At 51.6% G+C, this 23,422-nt stretch overlaps 1 protein-coding gene across 1 annotated transcript; it reads left to right on the forward strand.

Moving 5' to 3' along the window:
- Nucleotides 1–211: 211 nt before the first annotated feature.
- On the forward strand, nt 212–1,132 carry LOC128936963 (mas-related G-protein coupled receptor member H-like). The gene has a single exon (XM_054276276.1). It carries the CDS (start codon nt 212–214, stop codon nt 1,130–1,132), a length of 921 nt encoding a protein of 306 aa, XP_054132251.1.
- The last annotated feature ends 22,290 nt before the right edge of the window (nt 1,133–23,422 follow it).

Genomic DNA, 23,422 nt, shown 5'->3' on the forward strand with positions numbered 1-23,422 from the left:
AGGTCATCCATCCTCTGCCCTGAGCTTTTCTTTCACATTCCCTGCCAAATAGCCACTGCCCTCCCACCTCACTCCTCCCCACTGAATCCTTCCCACTGCAGGGAGCTGCCGAGGAGCCACATGGTCCATCCCTGGATTCTCCAAGCACTGACTGCCCATCCACTCTGACCACAGCCAGGGCCACATCCCACTGCCTGCCCAGCGTCCATCCATGGAGGTGACCACCGTGTCCCCATCTCCTGCCTCACCCACTGAAGGAGATGATCTGTGTGAGACAGATAACACTGATGTGGCCATAAACAGTGTGACACTGCTCATCTGCCTCTGTGGGCTGGCTGGGAATGGGGCTGTCATTGGCCTCCTCAGCCTGAGAAGCAGGAACTCTGACTTCTTTGACCTGGCTGTCATGGACTTCCTCTACCTCCTCTTTGCGGTCTCATCTGCCCTCCTCATCCTGGTGGAGGACGTGTCCTGCTCTCATATCTTGCCCCTGCTGTACCTGAATTTCCTTTTCCAGCTGTCAGTGGTGTCCCCCTACTGGGGGCTGTTGTGGTTGATAGGTGGCAGTAATGTGCAGTGTGTGTACAAGCTCTGCTGGCTCTGCTGCCCCTGGGAGCTTCCCGAGCGCCTGTTGTGGGTGATGGGCACTGTCCAATACTGGGCCTTCTTTGCTGTCTTCACTGTCATTCCCACGGTGACATTCCTGTGCCCATCACAGCAGCAGGAGCACTGCCGGGCAGTTTTCATCTCCATGTACACCGTCATCCTGCTCCTCTTTGCTGCACCTGTGGCCATTTCTCACACAGTCGATTTCATCAAGTCCAAGCGGGGCTGCCAGCAGCAGCAACCCAAGAGGCGCGACATCGTTGTCGTCATCATTGCACTCTTCACTCTCCTCCTCAACCTCTTCAATTTCCTGCAGCAGCTCGGTTACATCGCTGTGTCCTCACAAGTTGTTTTCCTCCTCACCTGCATCCACAGCAGCATCAAACCCTTCATCTACTTCTTGGCAGGGAGGCGCTGGAGGCCCTGCTCCGTGCAGTCGCTCCAGCTCTCCCTCCAGAGGGTCTTTGAGGAGCCAAAAGTAAAAACAGCCTGCAGAAATTATCCTGCCATGGACACGGGGGTCTGAACATGCTGATCACTTCCACTGCTCTCCTCAAGGATCCCAGTAGGGCCCAAGGAGGCTGAAGGTTTCCTTGAGCCTCCTGATTAATCAATACCACCCACCGCATGGTGCTGTATTCCTGCAGGAGAAGGGAGCACGGGCATTGGCTTGCGTGATTTTTGTGGGATGCTCTGCAGGGAGCACATTGCAGCATGGCTTTCCTCCTCCCTCCTGGATCCACATGGCTCCAAGCAGTGCAGCTGGGCTCAGTGCTGTTCCCCAGCTCTATTCCCCATGCAATGACCCTCATGGCCTCGGCCCCAGGGAATGAACTCCATCTCCTTTGACTCAGCAGATGAGTTCCATGGTGTTTCCAGGGAGCTCTTGCCTGCAAAGCATGGGACACCTTAATCCCTGGGGACACACCCAGCACGGGGTGGCAGTGATTTCCCAAATCCCTGCAGGGCTGGTGGTTCTGGAGGGCAGGAGAGGGGTTGGGATCACAGGGAGCATCCTTCCCCTTCTGTCCAGCAGAGCCAGCCCTGCATTCCCAGCTGATGGGAAGGGACACCAGGTAGGGCTGCAGAGCTGGGGAGGGACAGCAACATTCCCTTATCCTTTCTGTGGGAATTTCTCACATTCTTGAATTCCAGAACTGAATCCTTCTGAGTAAAGTGCAGGGTCGATAGTGAACTCCACTGAACTCCTGTGCCTGTATCCAGAAAGTACATGGAATATGGAAATTCCCATCACCCCATGCTTGGACCATTTAATTTAATTAATTGAAATTAGGGGGTTCTGCTGCTCTTCTGCAGAATGGGGCCATCCATCCTCTGGTTCCCCAGCATCAGTGTCCAGGGAAGCCCTTGAGCACCTCCATCCTGAACCTGGCCACCCTCAGGAGGAGCTGCACAGCCACTCTGCACAGCAGCTCCAGCCACAGCCCAGCCTCTCCTGATCTTTGTCATTACTGTAACTATGCCTCAATCAGATTTGTTGAATAAACCACATCCAGACTTCACTGCAAAGCCTGTGCCTGTTAAACAGTGTCCAAAATGGCTCATTTCCTTCTCTTATCCCATTCTAAAGCCTCTGGCTGCTCTGGGAGCAGGGCAGGTCCCTGTCTCATACCAGAGCCCTTCCTAAGGCACGTGCCTGCAATGGTTGGGATGATGTTGGCAGTGCCAAGAGCTCCTGATTCCTCCTGGGAGAGACCTGGGCAGCAGCCACATCTCTTGCTCAGGGGGAAGTTGTCCCTCCTTTTCCCACTGCTTTAAATCCAGGGAAACCAATGTGCCACTGCTTCTGGAAAGGGAAGTGAGGGTGAAAGCCTTGTGTAGAGTCACGTTTTGAAACACACATGAGATTAAACACCTTAGGAGCATTTATAATGCTCATAAGCATTTTTAACTCCTAAGGACTTGTTTATAATTAAGAGAACAGAGACACTTTGACATCTGAGAGGGTTTTTCTCTCCCTGTCTCCTGTTTTCCTGCCCAGTGGAGAGTAGGAACTTTCCATGGTGCAACCTCTTGTCCAGGAAATGACAGTTCAGCCAAGGGGGTTTCGCCCCAGGCAAATGCAGGAGGATCATGATCCTCAATGTACTTTTCCAACTTCCCAGCACCTTCCTTGTTTCCAGTGTCACCCAGGCCACTCCCCACCTGAGCTTCCTTTCAAAAGAGCAACGATTTCAAACCAAAAGTTTTCCTGGGTTTCCCTGCCCATGCCAGAAGGAGAGATGGAATGACATGATCTCTAAGGTTCTTTCCAACCCAAACCATTCCATGAGGATGCCTCACTTCATCCAGCAACCACGCCAGGCAGGAGTTCTCCTGCTGCACACAGCACCAGCCTGACAAAGTTCAAGGAGCGTTTGGACATTACTCTCAGGCACAGGCTGGGATTGTTGGGATGTCCTGTGCAGGGCCAGGAGCTCAACTACCTGCTCCTTGTGGCTCCCTTCAAACTCTGGGTTAGAGTGGCTCTATTTTATGATGGTTCTCTTTCATGATGATTTCACTTGATGATGACTCCCCTGTGTTGTCCCTATTCCCTAGGCACATACTTAAAAGCCCTCTGCAATGCAACAATTACAGAGGGGGTGAGTTCCTTGGCACAGCTCCCGGCCAGGAACTAATCAGAGGGAGGGCACTGCTGTTGGCCGAGGAGCCAGAGCACAGCCCCATTCCCACCATCCCACACAGGCACAGAGCAGCAGCAGCAGTGGGACAGGCACTTTGCTCCACTGCCTGTTGTCACACTGGCTCCAGTTGTTGTGGCTCTCCTCATTCCAGCTCCCCTGGGATGCCTTCCCACTGGGCTGGCTCCAGCAGGCAGGACTGGCTCCCTCCGTGCCAGGGGACAAAGTGCTCATGGTGACACCTCTGCTGCTTCTCCTGCCCTCACACAGCTGCAGGGCTGACAAACAGACACACCACAGCAACGCTGCTGTCCCCCAAACATGGCTTTTCCCATCTTTTCCCACCCACAGCTTCCATGTGGAGCAGCACAGGGAGGGGTGAGGGACAGGACAGATGGCAGGGAGGATGTGGGAGCCTGGTCCTGTGTGCCTGGCACAAAAGCCAGGGAGATACCTCCTTCCTGGCTGTGGAAATGACAGAGCTGGAACAGGAAAACAATTGGAGAAGGAGAGGATTGCCCATGGAGATATCAGAAAGCAAATGGCTTTGGGATGGATCTGACCAGGACTCTCAGGTTTCAGTTGATATCACTGAGCTGCTGGATTCCTTCAGCAGGACACTTGTTTCAATATTCCCTCCCTTTTCCCACAGTGTTTATAGGTCTTAATTCCCTACAGACCTCAGTTCTGCCCCCAAAATCAATAACCAGGTTCCCCCAATGAGGGGGCCCTGATGAAGGTGGAAGAGAAGAGTCTGACCTGGTTTCCTCTGGCAGCCTGGAGAACTTGCCTGCGGTGCACTGCCCTCAGCTGCCAGGCTCCAGCTGCTGTCCCTGGGCCGGGATCTGCAGGAGGTTCCCTGGAATGGTCCCTTGGGAAAGGGGAGCGCAGCCCGCGGGCTGAGCCCGAGCAGCGTCCGGCGCGGGCTCTGTCCCAGCTCCTGCCACAGCCCCTGCTCTCCGTGCTGCCTCGTGTTCTCCAGGGCTCTCACACACAGGCAGCTGCCTCAGAGCCTGCCACGGGCTCAGGGCTCTGCTCCTCAGCTGCTCTTCACTCTGCCCGGGAAATGAGCAATGGGAGAGAGCCTCAGCAACCACACCTGTGCCCAGAGCACTTGGGCTCCATCTCAGCTTCCATTCTATTTTATAGCAACCTCAGTCCTGAAATCTTGTCATTTCAACAGCCTGAATTTGCCCCCTCTCATTCTTGAGGTGGATCCTAAGGACCCTGCACTATAACTGTACTGTTCAACTTTGATTTCTGATTCAAATCTAGTTTTCCCACATGTATACTGAAATTTCAGTGGTATTTCACCTTCACCATACAGTTTCCTGGAAGATTCATGCGATAATAAATTCTCTGTGTGAGCTGGAGCGCTGGTACACAGCATAGGGATGATTTAGGATGTCAGCAATGGCATTTCTCCTGAGAAGAGGCAAATCCATGCTGCTCTCTTGGCTTTAATCCTCACCAGCCCAATCCTTTCAAGGGCAAACACTTCATGATCCAGGAGCTGATGGGGCTCCAGGAGAGATGGAGAGGGACTTTGGACAAGGGCATGGAGTGACAGGACAAGGGGGAATGGCTTCCCACTGACAGAGGGTGGGGTCAGATTGGATATTGGGAAGAAATCCTTCCCTGTGAGGGTGCTGAGGGCCTGGCATAGGTTGCCCAGAGGGATGGGGTCAGGTAAAATCAAACAGAAGGGCTCCCATGTCTGAGGAGGAGGAGGATGAGCTCTAATGAAAGGCGGGAAAGGGGATCACAACACCCCAAAACCTGGTCCCTGATAGCTTTCATTGCATCATCAAGGGGATTGGCAGCAATCAGGTTGGGCTCTAAGTGCTGCTGACCTGGTTGCAAGCAACTGAGTGCTGTCCTTCCCTTGGGCTGTGTGAGCCTGCGTTGGAATTTCATAAATGGGAATTCTCAGCTCAGTTTGCTTTCTTGGGGCCAGGGGAGGTTTTGGCAATGATCCTGAAAATCAACCCAGAATGGGAGTTGTTTCTGAGAAGCACCCAGATGCTTGCACAGTGCTGTGAGCACTTCCAGCACTGCCAGCAGCATTCCAGTGCTACCAGCCCCACCAGCAGCTCTCTGCTGCTGGAGGAACAAGGACCTCTCAGGGGAGATAAATAAGCAATGGTAGAAACCTGCTGAGAGAGGGAAAGCATTTGGAGAATGTCCAATTTGGAAAAGAGTTTCCAATCAGGAGGAAATGAGGAGGCACTCAAAGAAATCTGCATGTCGAGCTGCTTCCTCTATGGCAGAAAAAAAAGGGCAAGACAAATAACTCAGAGTGAGAGAAATTCTGATGTAGCCAAAGATGAAATTTCCTACTCCCTTTTGACTCCACCAAGCCTTGGGAAGCAGCACCCGGACAGTGCACAGAGAGAGGAGCCAGCAGGACGGCAATGGGGAGCTCCTGGTGACCTGGGCACTTTCTCCTTCATGTCCCTGACCTGGCAGGAGCCGCTTTAGGACATGGATCCCAAAGGAGCAAGAGGGACCAGGAAGCGCCGCTGATCTGCACAGAGCCCTTTGCCTGCTGCTGCCCCACAGGGAACAGGTCAGTGGAAAGTTTGCCTTCTTCCCTACCCCACCTTCCTCTCCTGCAGCAGCTGCTCTGTTCCTGACACCCTCTCCCAGTGACCGCAGGGCCCTCCCCAGATCCTCTCTCTCATCCTGTGCATCCTGTCTGTATCCTAATACTGAAATGGGCCAGAACAAACTTTCTAACACAATGCAAAGCATGAGGAAGCAGGAATTCTAGACCTGCACAGGACACAGAGGGATCTCTCCTTGTGTTGGGTGTATGGTGAGATTTTACAACACAGAATTAATCCATTAGAAACATATGTAGCCATTTAGAAGTTACTTTATCTAATACACAAACACCATTTTCCTACTACTCATTTCCATGCATCCACCTTCCCCTGGAAGTCGTTTTATGATCCTGGAAGTTTATTAAGCAGTGTCTCTCTGGTGCTCACTTTCAATGAATGCTGCCATATTAAAGGTACCCTTGCCTTGCACTTTTCCTCTGGCCATGCACTGTTGTTTTTTGTTCCAGAATTTGCCCCAAAATCACTGCAGGCCTCCTTATCTGTTTCTGCACTGGTTCCTGCCATGTTTGTCATCCTGTGTGCCAGCCTTTACATCCTGTGAGAAACAAACACCCACTTTTTTTAATTTTAAATGGTCAATAAACCTTAATAAAAATGCAACAAAAGGACTAAATAAGGAGAAGCAGGCCTGGGAGCTTCCCTCATGGCTGCCCACCACGTGGCTGGCTGATCTTCAAGATGGATGCTTCACCTTTGATACCCCAGGGGTTGCATCAGCTGAACCTGGTCCCTCCCAAAGTCTGTCAGTCAGCCCTTCTTTGTGTTTATTGCTGGAGCCTGCTTTCCTGCAGCTTGACTGGAGGGTCAGGTGTCCTCATGCTGCACCTCTTCCCCCCCAGCAACAAGCTTTTGTACAGCCCTTCTTTCCACCTGTCCTAGATGACTCAGGCTCTCTGATGGCAACAGTACAGAGGGGAGAGAAGGGGACTATGGGGAGAACAGGGGACATCTAAACAACAGACTGCAATGACATAATTATATATCAATAAAGCTTCTCGTAATATTCACACTGTATTCATCCCTTAACTGAGAGCCAATCATCCCATTATCCATCTATAACACATCATTCTAAATTTTGGCCACTTTGCTTTTGAAGAAATTCAGAAGAACTGAAAATGTTTATTCTCTGTGTTATTTATCAGCCTCCTGCCAAACAGCCCAACCCTCCCACCTCCCTCTCCCACTCCACAATTTCCACCACCCTCCTTCCCTGCACATCTCACTCCTCCCCACTGAATCCTTCCCACTGCAGGGAGCTGCTGAGGAGCTGCATAGTCCATCCCTGGATTCTCCAAGCACTCACTTTCCATCCACTCTGACCATAGCCAGGGCCACATCCCACTGCCTGCCCAGCTTCCATCCATGTGGATGAGCATTACGTCCCCCCCTGCCATCTCACCCACTGAAGGAGATGATCTGTGTGAGACAGATGTCCCCAGCATGGCCACACACAGTGTGACCCTGCTCATCTGCCTCTCTGGGCTCGCTGGGAACGGGGCTGTGCTCTGGGTCCTCGGGTTCCGCATCCACAGGGACACTATGAAACCCATCACTGCCTACATCCTTGAACTGGCATCATCAACTTCCTCTTCCTCATCTTCATGGTCCCCTCCGCTCTGCTCTTCCTGCTGAAGGATTTCTCCTGCTCCTCCATCATGCCCCCAGCATCCATACGCTTCCTTTTCCTCCTCTTCCCGATGTTCCACAGCGTAGGGCTGTACCGGCTGACGGCCATCAGCATCGAGAGGGGCAGGTCCATGCTTTGCCCACCTGGGCTCTTCTGCCACCTTCCCCAGGACCTCTCATGGGTGGTGGTCAGTGCCGTGCTCTGGGCCCTTTCCATCACTGCCATTGCTGCCATTTCTGCGGTGAATTCCCTGTGCCAGTCACAGGAACACAAGCTCTGCCAGGGGGCTCTCATCTCCCTGTACATCCTCAACTTCCTCGTCTTTGCTCCATCCATGGTCATTTCCAGCACAATCCTCTTCATTCACTTCAAGGGTAGCTCCCAGCAGCAGCAATCCAAGAGCCTTGACATCATTTTCTTCCTGGCTGTGGTCCTCACTCCCCCCCTCAGTCTCTGGAATTTCCTGCAGCAGCTCGGCTACACCACTGTGTCCCCCCGGGTTGTTCTCCTGTTTGCCTGCATGCACAGCAGCATCAACCCCTTCATCTACATCTCAGTAACAAAGTGCTGGAGGCGCTGCTCCATGGGGTCCCTCAGGGAGTGCCTCCAGAAGGTGTTTGAGGAGCCAGAAGGGAGCACTGCCCCCAGTAATGATGCCACCATGGACAGGGGGGTCTGAGCCTGTTGAACCCCTCAAGTGCCCCCATGCAGGACCATGGGGCAGTGACTTAGGATCACCCTCCCACCCTTATTCCTGCAGGGAAAGGGAGCAGGGACAGTGATAGGGGCCATGTGGGAGGGATGCTCTGCAGGGAGCGCATTGGAGCATGGATTTGCTCCTTCCTCAGAGGTCCTGGAGCACTTTACCCCCAAAAGAACCCTTCCCAACACGGCTGTGATCCCAAAATTCCCCCTGGCACCTGGTTCCTGCATCCCACTGAGGACTAATATCAATAAACAGCACCGTGAACCCTGAGCTGCCTTTGCCCCCTCTGCCAGCGCTTCCCGGCTTCCTCTGGCTGCTGCTGCCAGCTGGGAATGTGGCTGGAGGGAGGGGACAGAGAGGTAGTTAGCCAGGAATTCTGTGACTGTTTAGAAATTTCATAATGAACTATGTTTAATTAGTCAAGGCATATTTGACTGTAGATTTTAGCTGGTTTTGATTTAGATCTGTGTTGGCTGAGTGTCAGTAGAAAACTCAATTGACCCATAGGCCTTAGAGATCTTACTTAATAGTTGGAGAAGAAAATTCAATAAAGTATTTGCATGGTCATCATATAACTAGAAAATTAATTGGATGCCAAAGAATAAGAATGATATCTTGAGAGAACTAGGAATTTGGAAGCCTATACACACCAGAGGACTTGATTAATAAATGGCAAGAGTTAAATTGCAATGGCAATAAGAGAGCCATTTCCTAAGCTTGTACACCTCAGAAAACATAATCAGTGGCAACTGTCTAACCAAGACATCAAATTCAAAAAAACATTGTTTAGCTGGAAAATCCTGGGTTATGCATTAAACTCAGACAACCTATTCTGGTAGTAATTAAAAGAAACAAAACATCTATACCTTGGTGTAAGAAACTGGGGGCACTTTTGGGTGTATCTATTAAAAAATCTTGGATATTGTAGTCTGGAATTGACCAGATAATATTGGCTTTTGCATTTATGTATTAGCCTAGCATGTTGTTATTGATTATAATTATTTAGAAATCGTATGAATTAGAACTATTTTTAGCTGCATCTTAGTATAATATAATCTATCAACTTATGTATGCACTGTATTGCTCACAGAAATAGTAGTGTAATGAATATAATATCTATGTATCACTTTTGGAAATAATACTGTGAGGAATGTATTGTATAACAGACCTCAGCAAAACATAAGATGTGAAAAATGGTTTTGTGTAACTAAAAACAGTGTAAGGCATCCACTGACCAACCTGTCCAAGTGATAACCATGACTCAAACCACAGCCCAGGAGGACAATTAGAGAATACCATGTTAGATTTAAGGAGGACGCAGTAAAATCTCATCAGAGGATGGGAAACAGCAGCGTGGAGGCACAAGAAGAAATAAAACACATTGACCTGAACCCAGGATGTCATGCAGAGAAGCCGGAGTGTGAAAAAATCAGGCAAAGGAGTTGCTGAAACATCAGAAAGCTCGCAAGACTGTTTGAATAATGCATGAAACACATGAATATGCATGCATTTCAGCAATGTAACAGTACAAAAATAATATTGTCTGTATACACAACATTCCCTTCTCTCCCTATTATTTGGCTCTTTGCCAGGAGCAACCCAGCCCTGGAAAGTGTCCTTTTTTATGCTATTACTATTAATATTATTGAACATTTAAAAACTATCATTATTATTATTATTAAATATTAAAAACTCTAAGCAGTGAATTCTGTTTCTCGCAGTAGTGTATAAAAATGCCTGAAAACTCTTCTTTCTTTCGACATATCTATCGCAAATATATTTCCATTATGTTCACAATTTTGATTCAAAATTGTTACTAGTCTAAGACACATTTGCTGTAAGACTTAGAAGTCTGAGTGTCAGAGGGGACACAGCCGTGGCTTGTGCTCCTTGGAGCAAACATGATCCCCAGTGCCCAGAGCTGGGCTGGCACAAACAGGATGGCCCAGGGGCTCAGCATTCCCCACTCCGAGTGTTCTGTGAGTGTCACAGCAGAGATCTCCTCAAAGATATTCAGTTTTCAATTTTGTGACCCAGGTGCAAAGGTGTCTCTGCCTTCAGAAATTCTTCCTCTCCACTTCCTTCAGCTGCTCCCTCAGCAGGCTCAGGTGGTGCAGCAGCAAGGAGAGGAGGAGGCCGTGATCCTCAGCACAGCCACCCCCTTCCAGGAGCCGGGTGACACCTGTGTTTGTCACCATGGGCTCCACGGGGCATCACCCCCCTCCCTGGGGCTTCCCTGAGGCCACCAGCCCCACCACATCCCACACCTTCTCTCCAGCCCCACCACACCCCACACCTTCTCTCCAGCCCCACCACACCCCACACCTTCCCACCACATCTTCCCAGCAGCTCCATCATGTCCCACCCCTCACACACCACCCTCCCATCCCACTCCCCATGCAGCCCACCCACCTCCCGTCCTTCCCATCCCTCCCAGCCCCGGGCCTCAGGCTCCACTCCCTCCCCACGGGCTGCTCACCCCAGCCTGCCCCAGAAGGCTTTGGGGCTGTCTTTCTCTTGGAGATGCCCCTCCCCAGCTCCATCCCTGCTCTCCAGCCCCCCAACCTCCTTTGGACACAAACAAGAGGCACTACAGGGATGGCTCCACTGCTGTTCATTGCGCTGCAGAAGCATGGAATTGCCAGGAGGAGCAGAAACACTGCTGGGGCTCCTGAGTGGGGCAGGAGAGGAGCGGGGCTGTCTGGAGGGGAAGGCAGCCTGGGGGGAATTTCTAGAGGATGTCAGAGGGGGCATGATGCCTTAGGAGTTTAGCCTTTCTATTTTTCATATCCTGTACTGCATTAGTGCATTACTCTAAACTCCATGGAAAGTGTTAGTTAACTATCTGCACATTTTGGTCAGACAAAACAATCCCTCTAGGCCTGAAATTCAAGGACACTCTACTGCCTCAGGCCCAGAAAAGTACAGACAAAAGTGAGTTCTGGGAGGCAAAACTGGGGCTAAATGACTTCATTACCTGAAGCTGTCATTGGAGGATTAACCCCAGATTTGTAAATGGACCAAACTTATATCTGTCTGAAAAACTCATGATCATTGCCCATTTTGGGTGCAGCCCCTCTTGGAGGCTTGGAGAGCCCAAGGTGAACCTTTTGAAGGCCTTTCATCAAAGCCTCCTTTCATTCTCTTCACCTGCTCTGGCCTCTGTTCCAGGGAGCCAGCCCAAGGCATCAGGCAGACAGGGGCTGGAGGGGGCAGGAGGGCTCTGGGTGCCACCAATCCCAAATCTGCCACTGCACAGCAGCAGAGCCCAACAGGCCACACCTGCAGCCAGCGAGAGGCCAGGGACTGGGAACCCATCAGGATGGGATGGGATGGGATGGCATGGGATGGGATGGGATGGGATGGATCTGGAGTGATATCAAAATCAGACAGAATAAAGTTCCTAACATCAACCAATGGTGTTACCAAGGGAATTATTGGGCAGGAGGACACACAGAAGGATCTCTCCTTATTTCTGTTTGTGTTGTGAGACTTTACAACATCCTTTTTATTCATTATAACCATACATTAAAAGTTTTTCTTATCTAGAACATAAACATTATTTTCCTAGAACTCATTTCCATGCAAACTCTTCCTTCTGGAAGTCCTTTTATGATCCTGGAGGTTTTTCCAGAGGGGCTTCTGGTGGTTGTATTCCCTAATTGCTGAGACATTAAAGGTGACCATGTCTTGAACTTTTCCTTCAGCCATGGACTGTTGCTTCGTGTTACAGAACTTTCTCTAAAAATACTGCGGACCTCCTTATCTATTTCTGCACTGGCTCCAGCCACGTTTATCCCTGGGGTCCACATCCTTACATATTTTTATCTTTTTCCCCAGTTAGTCTTTAAGCAAGTCCAAAAGAGTTGAAAATGTTGTTCTCTGTTATTTCTCGATCTGGCACACCAGCCCAACCCTCCGACATCTCTCTCCCACCCCACCATTTCCACTGCCCTCCTCCCCTGCACATCTCACTCCTCCCCACTGAACACTTTTGACTGCAGGGAGCTGCCGAGGAGCCACATGGTCCATCCCTGGATTCTCCAAGCACTGACTGCCCAGCCACTCTGACCACAGCCAGGGGCCACATCCCACTGCCTGCCCAGCGTCCATCCATGGAGGTGACCACCGTGTCCCCATCTCCTGCCTCACCCACTGAAGGAGATGATCTGTGTGAGACAGATGTCCCCAGCATGGCCACACACAGTGTGACACTGCTCATCTGCCTCTGTGGGCTGGCTGGGAATGGGGCTGTCATCGGCCTCCTCAGCCTGAAAACGAGGAACTCTGGCATCTTTGGCTTCGCTGTCATTGACTTCCTCTACCTCCTCTTTGTGGTCCCCTCTGCCCTCCTCCTGCTGGTGGAGGACGTGTCCTGCTCTCCTATTCTGCCCCTGCTGTACCTGAGTGTCCTTTTCATTATATCAGCGATCTCCTACTACATAGGGCTGTTGTGGCTGATAGTCAACAGCACAATGCTGTATATGTGCAAGATCTGCTGGCTCTGCTGCCGCAGGGAGCTTCCCGAGTGCCCGAGGCGGGGGCAGATCAGTGTCCATAAGTGGGCCTTCGGTCTTCTCATCATTGTCATTTTTATGGTAACATCCCTGTGCCCACTATTGCAGGAGCACTGCCGTGTTCCTCTCATCTCCATGTACATCATCGTGCTGCTCCTCTTTGTTGCACCTGTGGTCATTTCTGGCACAACTGATTTCATTAAGGCCAAATGGGGCTCCCAGCAGCAGCAACCCAAGAGGCGCGACATCGTTACCTTTCTCGTGGCGCTCTTCATTCTCTTCCTCAGCCTGTGGAATTTCCTGCAGCAGCTCGGTTATATGGATATGCCCTCTCAGGTTGTTTTCCTCCTCGCCTGCATCAACAGCACCATCAAACCCTTCATCTACTTCTTGGTGGGGAGGTGCTGCATGCCCTCCTCCATGGGGTCCCTCCGGCTCTCCCTCCAGAGGGTCTTTGAGGAGCTGAGAGAAAACACTGCCCACCGCAATGATCCTGCCATGGGCACAGTGCTCTGAGCCTGCTGATCCCTTCCACTGATCTGCTGAATAACCTCAGCACAGAGGCTGAGAGTTTGCTTGAACCTCCTGATTCATCAATATCCACAGGATCACCCTGCCTTTATTAGTGTATTCCTGCAGCAGAAGGGAGCAGGAGCATTGCCTTGGGTGATTTTTGTGGGATGCTCTGCAGGGAGCACATTGGAGCATGGCTTTCCTGCTTCCACCAGGATCCACATGGCTCCAAGCAGTGCAGCTGGGCTCAGTGCTGTTCCCCAGCTCCATTCCCCATGCAGTGACCCTCATGGCCTCAGCCCCAGGGAATGAACTCCATCTCCTCTGCCTCAGCAGATGAGTTCCATGGTGTTTTCAGGGAGCTCTTGCCTGCAAAGAATGGGACACCTTAATCCCTGGGGACACACCCAGCACGGGGTGGCAGTGATTTCCCAAATCCCTGCAGGGCTGGTGCCTCTGGATGGCAGGAGAGGGGTTGGGATCACAGGGAGCATCCTTCCCCTTCTGTCCAGCAGAGCCGGCCCTGCATTCCCAGCTGATGGGAAGGGACACCAAGTAGGGCTGCAGAGCTGGGGAGGGACAGCAACATTCCCTTATCCTTTCACTGGGAATTTCTTACATTCTTTAATTCCAGAAATAAATCCTTCTGAATATCAAAGTGCAGGATCAAAGTTGAACTCCATTGAACCCTTGTGCAGGTGACCAAAAAGAGCTTTAAACATGGAAATTCCCATCTGTCCTAGATTGATATTATGATGCTTTTATCCCCAATCATCTTGTTCTGTTCATGCTGAAAAGTAGTTTTGCACCTTTAAGACTAGTTTCAGAGAGTGAATGGGGGAAGAGAAGAAGCTGCAGTTTGTTTTCAGACACTGCACATCCTCCTCCACATTCCTGCTCATGGACTGTGCTGTCTCCAGACGGACAGACATTGGGACAGAACTCTCCTTTGCTTTTAGTTAGTTTTAGCTAGCTGAGGAAAAGAAATTTCCTGGACTGTGGGATTTTTTGCTTTTTCTTTGGACCTGTTCAAATCTACCCAGGACTGAACACCCAGCAGAGCACCAGGAGCTCACACCTGTGGCCCACCAGGCCGGGCCTGGGCCAGGGAATTTACAGCACCAGAAGGACTGATAAGGAACTGAGTGAGCCAAACTACACTCCACAACAAGGACTTCCTGAATTTGCCAACGCTTCAGAACATCAAGAGATTTTATTGTTGAATATTGTTTCCATGTCTTGTGCTTGTGAATACTTTCCTTGTTAAATAAACAGTGTTTTCCACTTTTCTCTCAGGAAATCTTTTCCTGAACCAGCTGGGGGTGAGGGGGGAACTGCTTGAATTTGTTTTCTAGAAAGATCCCATTTGAAGGTTTCCTCCCAAATTTACCCTAATTCTGGACACATCCCAAACCATTCCATGAGAAATCCTCATAACATCAAGCATCCAGCCAGGCAGGAGTGCCCCTGCTGCACACAGCACCAGCCTGACAGAGCTCAAGGAGCATTTGCACAAAGCTCTCAGGAACAGGCTGGGATTGTTGGGATGTCCTGAGCAGGGCCAGGAGCTCAACTCCAAGCTCGTTGTGGCTCCCTTGCAACTCTGGATATTTTATGGTTCTATTTTATGCTGACTATCTTTCATAATGAATCCACCTGTTGATGATTCCACTGTATTGTCTCTATGCCCTGACTCTGGCACAAAAGCCTCAAAAGCCCTCTGGAAGGCAGCACTAACAGAGGGGGTGAATTCCTTTGCACAGCTCTCAGCCAGGAAGTCAATCAGAGGGAGGGCACTGCTGTTGGCCAAGGAGCCAGAGCACAGCCCCATTCCCACCCTCCCACACAGGCACAGCAGCAGCAGCAGCAGCAGCAGCAGCAGCGGGACAGGCACTTTGCTCCACTGCCTGCTGTCACACTGGCTCCAGTTGTCGTGGCTCTCCTCATTCCAGCTCCCCTGGGATGCCTTCCCACCGGGCTGGCTCCAGCAGGCAGGGCTGGCTCCCTCCGTGCCAGGGGACAAAGTGCTCATGGTGACACCTCTGCTGCTTCTCCTGCCCTCACACAGCTGCAGGGGTGACAAACAGACACACCAGAGCAACGCTGCTGTCCCCCAAATGTGGCTTTCCCATCTTTTCCCACCCACAGCTTCCATGTGGAGCAGCACAGGGAAGGGTGAGGGACAGGACAGATGGCAGGGAGGATGTGGGAGCCTGGTCCTGTGTGCCTGGCACAAAAGCCAGGGAGATACCTCCTTCCTGGCTGTGGACAGGACAGAGCTGGAGCAGGAAAACAACTAGAGAAGGAGAGGATTGCCCATGGAGATATCAGAGAGCAAATGGCTTTGGGATGGATCTGAGCTGGACTCTCAGGTGTCAGTTGATATCACTGAGCTGCTGCATTCCTTCAGCAGGACACTCATTACAATATTCCCTCCCTTTTCCCACAGTGTTTAGAGCTCTTAATTCCCTACAGACCTCAGTTCTGCCCCCAAAATCAATAACCAGGTTCCACCCAATGAGGGGGCCCTGATGACGGTGGAAGAGAAGAGTCTGACCTGGTTTCCTCTGGCAGCCTGGAGAACTTGCCCGCAGTGCACTGCCCGCAGCTGCCAGGCTCCAGCTGCTGTCCCTGGGCCGGGATCTGCAGGAGGTTCCCTGGAATGGTCCCTTGGCAAAGGGGAGCGCAGCCCGCGGGCTGAGCCCGAGCAGCGTCCGGCGCGGGCTCTGTCCCAGCTCCTGCCACAGCCCCTGCTCTCCGTGCTGCCTCGTGTTCTCCAGGGCTCTCACACACACGCAGCTGCCTCAGAGCCTGCCACGGGCTCAGGGCTCTGCTCCTCAGCTGCTCTTCACTCTGCCCGGGAAATGAGCAACGGGAGAGAGCCTCAGCAACCACACCTGTGCCCAGAGCACTTGGGCTCCATCTCAGCTTCTCTTCGATTTTTAAAGCAACCCCAGTTCCAAAATTTTTGTCTTTTGAACTGCCTGAACTTCTTCCCTCTCATTCCTTGGCTGGATCCTTAGGACCCTGCACTACAAATGTCTTGTTAAACTTTTCTTTCTAAATCAAATCTAATTTTGCCGTGTATATGTCACAATTTCAGTGGCACATCTCCTTCACCACACAGTTTCCAAACAGATTTGTGCAATAATAAATTCTGTGTGTGGGCTGGAGTAGTGGCACACAGCTGATGGATTATTTAGGATGTCAGCAATGTCACTTCTTCTCAGAAGCAAATCCATGCTGCTCTCTTGGCTTTAATCCTTAGAAAACTGCAGATTTCATTTCAGTCATCTTCTACACTCCTCTGGCAGTCAGACAGCAGCGTACAGTGAATTACAAGGAACTCCCAGAAAGCTGAGGTGAGATGATTCCTACCCAGGCTGACATGTGCCTCAGGGATCTGGGATGCTCCTGCTGGAAACTGATGGCCCCTGTTTCTGTCCCCAGCTATGCAATCTCACATCCCCTCACCAGCCCAATCCTTTCAAGGGCAAACACTTCCTGATCCAGGAGCTAATGGGGCTCCAGGAGAGGTGGAGAGGGACTTTGGACAAGAGCATGGAGTGACAGGACAAGGGGGAATGGCTTCCCTCTGACAGAGGGTGGGGTCAGATTGGAAATTAGGGCAGAAATCCTTCCCTGTTAGGGTGCTCAGGCCCTGCCACAGGTTGCCCAGCGGGATGGGGTCAGGTTAAAAACAAACACAAGGGTTCCCATGTCTGAGGAGGAGGTTGAGCTCTAATGAAGGGGTAGAAAGGGGATCACAGCACCCCAAAACCTGGTCCCTAATAGCTTTCATTGCATCATCAAGGGGATTGGCAGCAATCAGGGTGGGCTCTAAGTGCTGATGACCTGCTTACCTGACTGCAAGCAACTGAGTTCTGTCCTTCCCTTGGATGTGTGAGCCTGCATTGCAATGACAGAAATGGGAATTCTCAGCTCTCTTTGCTTTCATGGGGCCAGGGAAGCTTTTGGCAATGATCCTGAAAATCAACCCAGAATGGGAGTTGATTCTGAGAAGCACACACATGCTTGCACAGTGCTGTGAGCACTTCCAGCACTGCCAGCAGCATTCTAGCACCACCAGCAGCTCTCTGCTGCTGGAGGGACAAGAACTCGTCAGGGTAGATAAATGAGGAATGGTAGAAACTTGCTGAGAGAGGGAAAGCGTTTTGAGAATGTCCAATTTGGAAAAGAGTTTCTAATCGGGAGGAAATGAGGAGCCATGAAAAGAAATCTGCATGTCAAGCTACTTCCTCTATGGCAGGAAAAAATGTTCAAGACAACTCAGAGGAAGTGAAATACAGCTATAGACAAAGAGGCAATTTCCTACTCCCCCATGACTTCACCAAGACTTGGGAAACAACACCAGGAGAGGGCACAGTGAGAGGAGCCAGCAGGACGGGAATGGGGAGCTCCTGGTGACCTGGGCACTTTCTCCTTCATGTCCCTGACCTGGCAGGAGCCGCTTTAGGACACGGATCCCAAAGGAGCAAGAGGGACCAGGAAGCGCTGCTGATCTGCACAGACCCCTTTGCCTGCTGCTGCCCCACAGGGAACAGGTCAGTGGAATGTTTGCCTTCCTCCCTACCCCACCTTCCTCTCCTGCAGCAGCTGCTCTATTCCTGACACCCTCTCCCGCTGACCGCAGGGCCCTACCCAGGTCCCTCCTTGTCTGCCCTGAGCTTTGCTTCTGCATCCTCTGCCAAACAGCCCAACCCTCCCACCTCCCTCTCCCACCCCACCATTCCCACTGCCCTCCTCCCCTGCACATCTCACTCCTCCCCACTGAATCCTTCCCACTGCAGGGAGCTGCTGAGGAGCCACATGGTCCATCCCTGGATTCTCCAAGCACTGACTGCCCATCCACTCTGACCACAGCCAGGGGCCACATCCCACTGCCTGCCCAGCGTCCATCCATGGAGGTGACCACCGTGTCCCCATCTCCTGCCTCACCCACTGAAGGAGATGATCTGTGTGAGACAGATGTCACCAGCGTGGCCATACACAGTGTGACACTGCTCATCTGCCTCTGTGGGCTGGCTGGGAACAGGGCTGTCATCGGCCTCCTCAACCGGGAATGCCCCAACTATGGCTTCTTTGTCCTGGCTGTCACTGATTTCCTCTTCCTTCTCTTCACAGTCCTCTCCACCCTCCTCTTCCTGCTGGAGGAAGTGTCCTGCTCTCCTATCTTGCACCCGCTGCACCTCAGTTTCCTTTTCCAGCTCTCAGTGGTCTCCTACTACTGGGCACTGTTCTGGCTGATGCTCAGCAGCCCTCTGCTGAATGCTTACAAGCTCTGCTGGCGCTGCTGCTGCAGGGAGCTTCCCGAGCGCCTGAGGTGGGTGGTAGACAGTGTCCAATACTGTGCCATCTTTGCTGTATTCACTGTCATTCCCACTGTGACATTCCTGTGCCCATCACACCAGCAGAAGCACTGCCAGGCAGTTTTCATCTCCACAAACATCATCATCTTTCTCCTCTTTGTTGCACCCATGCTTGTTTCCAGCACAGATTTCATTAAGGCCAAGTGGTGCCCCCAGCTGCAGCAACCCAAGAGGCGTGACATTGTTATCCTCCTCATGGTGCTCTTCACTCTCCTCCTCAGCCTCTGCAATTTCCTGCAGCAGCTCAGTTACATCGCTGTGTCCTCACAGGTTTTTTTCCTGCTCACCTGCATCCACAGCAGCATCAAACCCTTCATCTACTTCTTGGCAGGGAGGTGCTGGAGGCCCTGCTCTGTGCAGTCCTTCCGGCTCTCCCTCCAGAGGGTCTTTGAGGAGCCAGAAGGAAACAGTGCCCACAGAGATGATCCTGCCATGGACATGGGGGTGTGAGCCTGCTGATCACTTCCACTGCTCTGCTGAAGGACCTCGGCACAGAGGCTGAAGGTTTCCTGGCTCTTCCCAGTTAATCAATATCCATAGGATCACCCTACCCGTCATGTTGCATTCCTGCAGGAGAAGGGAGCAGGGGCATTGCCCTGGGTGATTTTTGTGGGATGCTCTGCTGGGAGCACATTGCAGCATGGCTTTCCTCCTCCCTCCTGGATCCACATGGCTCCAAGCAGTGCAGCTGGGCTCAGTGCCGTTCCCCAGCTCTATTCCCCATGCAATGACCCTCATGGCCTCGGCCCCAGGGAATGAACTCCATCTCCTTTGGCTCAGCAGATGAGTTCCATGGTGTTTCCAGGGAGCTCTTGCCTACAAAGAATGGGACACCTTAATCCCTGGGGACACACCCAGCACTATAGGATGGCAGTGATTTCCCAAATCCTTGCAGGGCTGGTGGTTCTGGAGGGCAGGAGAGGGGTTGGGATCACAGGGAGCATCCTTCCCCTTCTGTCCAGCAGAGCCAGCCCTGCATTCCCAGCTGATGGGAAGGGACACCAGGTAGGGCTGCAGAGCTGGGGAGGGACAGCAACTTTCCCTTATCCTTCCAGTGGGAATGTCTCACATTCTTCAATTCCAGAATTGAATCCTTCTGAGTAAAATGCAGGGTCCATGGGGAACTCCACTGAACTCCTGTGCTTGTATCCAGAAAGTACATGGAATATGGAAATTCCCATCACCAGATGCTTGGATCATTTAATTGCACAGAAATTAGGGGGTTATGCTGCTCTTCTGCAGAATGGGGCCATCCATCCTCTGGTTCCCCAGCATCAGTGTCCAGGGAAGCCCTTGAGCACCTCCATCCTGAACCTGGCCACCCTCAGGAGGAGCTGCACAGCCACTCTGCACAGCAGCTCCAGCCACAGCCCAGCCTCTCCTGATCTTTGTCATTCTGAAATTACCCCTCAATCACATTTGCATTCATGGTTTTTGTTTCTTTCCACGGTGGTAGTCCCAGCCTCTGAATTTGTTGAAGAAACAACATCCAGGCTTCACTGTAGAGCCTATCCCTGTTAAACAGTGTCCAAAATTGCTCATTTCAGACTTTTTTTCCCATTCTAAAGCCTCTGGCTGGTCTGGGAGCAGGACAGGTCCCTGTCTCATACCACAGCCCTTCCTAAGGCATGTGCCTGCAATGCTTGGGATGATGTTGGCAGTGCCAAGAGCTCCTGATTCCTGCTGGGACAGACCTGGGCAGCAGCCACATCTCTTGCTCAGGGGGAAGTTGTCCCTCCTTTTCCCACTGCCTTAAATCCAGGGGAAAGCAACGTGCCACTGCTTCTGGAAAGGGAAGTGAGAATGAAAGCTGTGGCTGGTGAGGCTTTGGATACACACATGAGGTTAAACACCATAGGATCATGTATTAACAGATGTGTTAATAATTAATAGAAGAGAGAGACTTTGACATTTTAGAGGGTTTTTCTCTCCCGGTCTCCCATTTACTGTCCACTGGAGAGACAAAACTTTCCATGGTGAAACATCTTGTCCAGGGAAGAACAACTCAGCCAGAGCGTCCCTCCCAAGGCAAGTGCAGAACGATCATGATCCTCCAATCTCATTTTTCTACTTCCCAGCACCTTCCTTGTGTCCAGTGTCACCCAGGCCACTCCCTACCTGAGCTTCCTTTCAAAAGAACAAGACTTCAAAGCAAAAGGTTTCCTGGCTGTCCATTCCCATGGAAGATGGACAGATAGAATGAGATGATCTCTACCATTGGTTCCAACCTGTCCTGGGATGACTTTATGATGCTGAATTGTGTCCCCATTCATCTGTTTAGCCCAGAAATAGGTTTTGCACATTTCAGACTGGCTCTTGAGCAAAGAGGGGCAGAGCAGAGGCAGCAGTTTGTTTTCAGAAGCTGCGCTCACTCCTCCCCATTCCTGCTCCCAGACCGTGCTGTCTGCAGCACAGACATGCAGCACAGAGCTCTCCTTTGCTTTTAGGCTTTTTCAGCTAGCTGAGGCAGAGAAGTTCCCTGGACTGTGGTTTTCCTTTGGCTTGGAACTGTTCAAACCTGCTCTGGACTGAAAAACCAGAAGAGCACTGGGAGCTCACACCTGTGGCCCACCGGGGCCTGGGACGCGGCATTTTCCAACACCAGAGGGACTGAGAAGGGACTGAGTGAGCCAAACTACACTCCACAACAAGGACTGTCTGAATTTGCCAACTCTTCAGAACAGAAATAGATGTTATTGCTTAATATTGTTTTAATTCCTTATGCTTCTGAGTACTTTGCTTATTAATTAAACAGTTTTTTCACCTTCTCTAAGGAAATCTTTGCCTGAACCAGCTGGGAGGGAGAGGCTGCTTGAATTTGTTTACTAGAGGGATCCCATTTGAAGGTTTCCTCCAAATTTTCCCTAAACCAGCATGCAACACAAACCATTCCATGATGATTCCTCCTGTCACCCACAACTGCCCCAGGCAGGAGTTCCCCTGCTGCACACAGCACCAGCCTGACAGAGCCCAAGGAGCATTTGGACAATGCTCTCAGGCACAGGCTGGGATTGTTGGGATGTCCTGTGCAGGGCCAGGAGCTCAACTCCATGATCCTTGTGGGTCCCTTTCAACTCTGGATATTTTATGCTTCTATTTTATGCTGACTATCTTGCATGATGATTCCACCTGATGATGACTGCTCCGTGTTATCTCTATGCCCTGGCTCTGGCACAAAAGCCTCAAAAGCCCTCTGCAAGGCAACACTACCAGAGGGGTGAATTCCTTTGCACAGCTCCCAGCCAGGCAGTCAATCAGAGGGAGGGCACTGCTCTGGGCACAGGTGAGCAGGAGAGAGGGGCTGGGGGCAAAGACAGAGAAGTCAAACGCCCTCAGCAAGAACCAGTGCCCAAAATCAGCAGTGAAGAAGGGGAAGGAGATGACAGGAGCAGCAGGAGCAGGGCACAGAGCTTCCCTGGGAGCTGTTTCCATGAGCAGCACAGGAGCCTGGCCAGCAGGGCCAGAGCAGAACAGGGCAGGCTGAGCACTGAGAAGGGGCAGCTCAGCACCAAGGCCATGGGCACCAAAGGGCAGCAATGGAGGGTGGCAGTGAGCAGCAAGGAGAGCAGCCAGAGCAGGGCACACAGGAGCACCGGGAAGCACTGGGAGCCGTGGCAGGGCCAGCAGGACACGGGAGGACAAACAGAGCTGTGACAGCACTGAGGGCTGTCAGAGAGGAGACAGCAGCAGTGAAAGCCAAGAGGATGGGGACCTTCAGCCCAGCTGGCACAGCCCACGAGCCCAGCTGGTGGCAGAAGCTCTCTGGGACAGAAAATATCCCCAGGCTGATGGTGATGGAGAGCAGGAAGGTGGAGCCAGCCATGGGCAGGCTGAGCACACAGGGGGTGATGGGGTTCCTGTGGATGCAGAAGCTGAGGAGCCAGAGCACAGCCCCATTCCCACCATCCCACACAGGCACAGCAGCAGCAGCAGCAGTGGGAGTGACAGAACAAGGGGCAATGGCTTCCCAGTGACAGACGGTGGGGTCAGATTGGATATTGGGAAGAAATCCTTCCCTGTGAGGGTGCTGAGGCCCTGGCACAGGCTGCCCAGAGGGATGGGGTCAGGTAAAAACAAACAGAAGGGCTCCCATGTCTGAGGAGGAGGAGGATGAGCTCTAATGAAAGGCGGGAAAGGGGATCACAACACCCCAAAATTTGGTCCCTAATAGCTTTCATTGCATCATCAAGGGGATTGGCAGTAATTAGGGTGGGCTCTAAGTGCTGCTGATCTGGCTGCAAGCAACTGAGTGCTGTCCTTCCCTTGGGCTGTGTGAGCCTGCATTGGAATGACTGAAATGGGAATTCTCTGCTCAATTTGTTTTCTTGGGGCCAGGGAAGGTTTTGCAATGATCCCAGAGCCCTTCCCAGAATGGGAGTTGTTTCTGAGAAGCACCCACTTGCTGGCACAGTGCTGCGAGCAATTCCAGCACTGCCAGCAGCATTCCAGTGCCACCAGCCCTACCAGCAGCTCTCTGCTGCAGGAGGGACAATGACCTCTCAGGGTAGATAAATGCAGAATGGTAGAAACCTGCAGAGAGAGGGAAAGCATTTGGAGAATGTCCCATTTGGAAAAGAGTTTATAATCAGGAGGAAATGAGGAGCCATTCAAAGAAATCTGTATGTTGACCTACTTCCTCTATGGAAAAAATAGTCAACACTAATAACTCAGAGGACGGGAAATTCTGACATTGCAAAAGATTTAATTTCTGTCTCTCCCACTGAGCCTTGTGAAACAACACCAGGACAGGGCACAGAGAGGAGCCAGCAGGATGGGAATGGGGAGCTCCTG

This window comes from Melozone crissalis, unplaced genomic scaffold, assembly GCF_028551555.1.
Source record: "Melozone crissalis strain CALT ecotype California unplaced genomic scaffold, PUWL_Pcris_2 ptg000018l_1, whole genome shotgun sequence".
Taxonomy (NCBI): Eukaryota; Metazoa; Chordata; class Aves; order Passeriformes; family Passerellidae; genus Melozone; species Melozone crissalis.

Excerpts from the sequence above, each read along its gene's own strand:
- LOC128936963 (XM_054276276.1), top strand. The coding sequence starts at position 212 with ATGGAGGTGACCACCGTGTCCCCATCTCCTGCCTCACCCACTGAAGGA.